This window comes from Pteropus medius, unplaced genomic scaffold (genome assembly GCF_902729225.1).
Source record: "Pteropus medius unplaced genomic scaffold, Ma_sr-lr_union100, whole genome shotgun sequence".
Lineage (NCBI taxonomy): Eukaryota > Metazoa > Chordata > Mammalia > Chiroptera > Pteropodidae > Pteropus > Pteropus medius.
The window spans coordinates 7,039,334-7,043,397 of NW_024340700.1; the positions used below are offsets into that span (position 1 = coordinate 7,039,334).

General features: G+C 64.1%; 1 protein-coding gene across 1 annotated transcript; it reads left to right on the forward strand.

The window, feature by feature from the left end:
• The first annotated feature begins 386 nt into the window (after window positions 1-386).
• On the forward strand, window positions 387-2,854 carry LOC120618277 (wiskott-Aldrich syndrome protein family member 1-like). Its single transcript, XM_039882313.1, has 3 exons — window positions 387-521; window positions 565-969; window positions 2,148-2,854. Exons 1-3 carry the CDS (start codon window positions 387-389, stop codon window positions 2,457-2,459), a joined length of 852 nt encoding a protein of 283 aa, XP_039738247.1. The 3' UTR covers window positions 2,460-2,854.
• The last annotated feature ends 1,210 nt before the right edge of the window (window positions 2,855-4,064 follow it).

Here is a 4,064-nt window from a genome sequence, read left to right on the forward strand (position 1 = left end):
GGAGAGGCCAGCGGGCGCCTGCGAATCACAGCCGTGAGGACAAGACGGCTCCGCGCCCCGCGCCTCAGGGGAGGGTGAGGCCAGGCCGACCAGGGGCCCAGCCGTCACAGCCCCCGGCGTCCCCCACACGGCCTGGAGAGGGTCAAACGAGCAAACAAACAAACTTTCCATTTCAGAGGATGCTCTTGAGAAAGTAAAAAGACATCCTAGAGAATGGGAGAAAATATTTGCAAATCATACACCCAATAAGGGACTTGTATCTAAAATGTATAAAGAACTCTTACAATTCACTAATAAAAAGGCAAAAATCCCAATTACAATGTTGGCAAAGGATTTAAATGATTATCTGTCTCTCCAGAGAAGATCTATGAATGGACACTAAGCGCATGGAAAGCAGCTCAGCATCACTGGTCACTAAGGGAACGCAGCCCTGGACCACGAGGGGGCGTGAGCACGAGTTTAATCGAGGCGGCGCCGGCGACAAGCGCCAGGACACGGAGAAGCTGGAGGCCTCACGGGAGGTGACGAGCGCTGGCAGGGGGAGAAGCTGGGGGCCTCGCCCAGCACTGGCGGGAGTGTGGGGTGCGGCCACTCGGGGAAACGGTCGACGGGGCCCCAGTGTTAAACGTGGAGCCATCGCGTGACCCAGAACCGCCCCCCAAGCATCTACCCAGAGACGTGAAGACATGTTCCCGCCGAAGCGCTGCTCCAGGCGGCTCGCTGGGCAGTGCTCGCAGCCCACAGCGGGAAGGCCCGGCGTCCACCACAGACGCCTCGGCCACACTGCCGCGTCCCCCGCGCCCTCCCTCACCGGGCCTCGGCTCCCGGGTGCGTCTCACGTCGTCCACTCCTAATGGGAGCCCTGCCACGTCGCTTCAGCCCGTGACCGCCAGTGTCTGGCCGGGGTCCTGGCCCTCCACAGCCTGGCGACGCCTGGTCACCTGCCACCTGCAGCGGGATGCCCATCAGGTTGGTTTGGCCGGAACCCCTCGCCCCCCGCGTTTCCTGCCCACTGACCCCCTCCGCCCCTGCCCCCCACTGCTGGGCTAGAGTTCCCCACCCACTTTCCTGGTCGTGTCGAGTGGAGACCCCAGCGTGACAGGTGAGCCTTGGAGACACCCGGCTAAGGGAAGGAGGCCAGACGCTGCGTTATCCGTGGATAGGACGTGCTCGGAAGGGCAAATCCGTAGAGACACGGCAGGTTCGTGGTGGCCGGGGCAGGGCCGGGGGCCGGGGCCGGGGCCGGGGCCGGGGCGCTGTCAAGAGCAGGGTTTCTTTCCAGGGGTGATGCTGACAGCTGCTCACTCTGTGCTAAAAACCACTGAACTGTGCGTCTTAAATGGGTGAATTTTATGGCATGTAAATTATACCACAATAAAGCTGTTAAACAGTCTCGCCGAATAGCTCTCGTTAAATTCAAAAATATTTATAGACGAGAATTTTTACGACTGTCTTTAAAAGAGCACGAGTGTTTCGCCCAACGTTAGCGTGCGTTTTGCAGAGGAAAGCGCCCTGTGCGGGTGCAGGTGGGTGTCTGCGGTGCTACCGCGGGGCCCGTTCGCTCCGTGGGCGCCCGGCAGCCCGGGGCAGTGAGGCTGAGGGGCCCCCCAGCGTGGCCTCAGGCTTTGTGCGACGGCTCTTCCGTCCACCAGGGACCTGGGAGGCACAGGGCAGCCCTCGGCTTCACTCAGCACGAGCCTTTCTCTTTCCCAGAAGGCAAGCCCAGGCTCACACGCTGTGACAGTCATGGCAGCAAGCTGCCGCCACCAGTGTCCCGGGCGAGAGTCCCCCGTCAGCCCTGTCCTGGACGGGGGTCGGGGAGCGGCCGAGGATGAGAACAGAGTTTGAGAGGCGTCCAGTGAGAGCAGGGGTGGACCCAGGTCTCTGCCGTCCTGAGGGTCCCCAGGGGCCTGGCCTCCAGCCTGCAGTGGGAAGCCCCAGCAGCAGCACCCAGGGCACAGCACCCCGGGGTGCCGTGAGCCCCTTGCCTCGCAGTCCAGTGTCCCGAGAGGCAGTGCTGGGCTCAGGGCCTGGCCGCTGGGCCCCGCGCACAGCTCTGCTGCCTCTCAGACAAGCTGGACCCTTCCTGGCCCCGAGTCGTCACCTGAGGACAGGGAGGTGACAGCTGTGCCTTCCTGTCCCTCCAGGTGGCTGTGAGGAGGAAACCGACCCGGGCAAGTCCAGTGCTGAGGACAGGCCTGGAGCTCCCCGTCGGCCACCGGTGGAGTAGGCCCACCGACCTGCTAGGGCTCCTGGGCCCCGCGGGGTCCGAGCCGAGCACCCTCTGGCTCCCCAGCACCCTGGCCTCCGGGCGGCCCCTCATCCAGCCGGCTCCCCACCCGACCCCTCTTTCTGCTCCAGCCGCCTCGTCCTCCCGTCCAGTTCGGTCGTCACTTCCTGCGGGAAACCTTCACCGACACCCTCACAGCCTCCGTCACAGTCGAAGGCCATTCTCCTAACTGGACCGTCCCGAGGAGCGGTGAAGTCGATCGGCCACCTTGGTGCCAGGCACACAGCGAGCACAGTTGGGGTGACCGGTGCTCACTGCCAGGCAGGGACTGTGCTCACAGGAGCCTGCAGAGCGCACGGGTCACCTCCGAGTCCCAAGCTGCACGGAGCGCTGTCCGGTGAGTGGCCGTCACTCCCCGGCCTCGAGGACCACAGCCGGGACTGGGTCCCCTAGGCCAGGACTGGGTGTCCTGGGCCAGCCCTGCACCATGAGCCAAGTGCTCTAGGACAGAAGCTTCCGGGGCCCGCGCACCACAGCCCCGGCAACGGCGCACGAGGAATGTGGGGTGCTCTCAGGGGGCCACGGTGTAGGTCGAAGACGGAAAAGGCGAATAAAGAAACAGGAAAAGTGAGGGGCGAGGCAAAGAATGACCGGACACCCCAAGGGAGACAGAGTGGTGCACAGACACCCGCTCTGTGACCCGCGAAAGGACAGAAGCCTCTTTACGCCGTTAAGGGTCGGTCCGGAGGAGGAGAGGGTGGCCGGTCCCAGCGGTGGAGCCGCCCCGAGGGGCGGGCGGGGCTCACGACGACGCGGGGGAACCGGGGGCTGGGTGGTTTTGCTTCTGGTGGGAGTTGGGGTAGAAATTATTAGTTCAGTGGGAAGGTTTTCAGAAAAAAAATGTTACAAGGAATCGGTTCTTTGGACTTGAACTATAAATGCAACAAACTATTCTAGTCTTTCTATGGAAATTGGCGTGAGCGATGGCCTTTGTCGGTTTTAAGTGGAAACTTGAGTCACGTGGAGTCAGAAAGATTTGGAATCGGACAGACCCGGGCGATTGCACCCCTGGAATGGCTGCAGGAGCGGGCGCCGGCGGGAGGGCGCGGTGCGAACCGGGGCTCAGCCAGGACCGAGCCGAACCGCGAGTCGCAGCTCGCCTCTGGCGCCTGCGCGATGGAACCAAAACCGGCACCGGCAAGTGCCGGGCGCAGACGCACGCGATGCGGTGACCCGCAGCGGCCAGAGGCGGTGACAACCGGCAACGGGCAGGTGCGCACGTCAGCCTGGCGGCGAGCGCCCCGGGGTGACCTGCCCGGCTCCCTGTCCCCTCCGCGCAGGTCCCCGCCGCGGGGACCGGAGGCGGCACCGCTGGCTCGGCCGGGCCCCAGGTTCGCGGGCGGCACGCCCTGCTCACGCGGAACCGGCTGGGAACGCCCGAAAATGCGCCTGGGCCCGGGCAGAGGATGGAGGGTTTGGGGGTGTGCGCTAGAAAAGCCGCCTGCCGGAAGCTGGGGCAGAGCTTGGGGGGCACGGAATGCAGGAAGCGCCCCTCATCATGGGGCACATGAGAGCCGCACGGGGTTGGACTGCACCTCGGGTAACTGGTTAAAGTTATTTTTAAACACCTGGGCAAACCCGAAGTTGCTGCCTCTTAGTCGTGGCCTCGGGCAGTTGCTCAGATGGGACCGAGCCGGGTCGCCCGCGGCCCGCGGATCGCCCAGGAGATCCAGCCCAGGTGCGGATGCCCCACGGCCCACGGCTCGGCTCCCGCGGTTGGGCCGCTTCCCACGGAGACAGAGACCCACACCGTCCACTGCGTTCCAGCTGGATG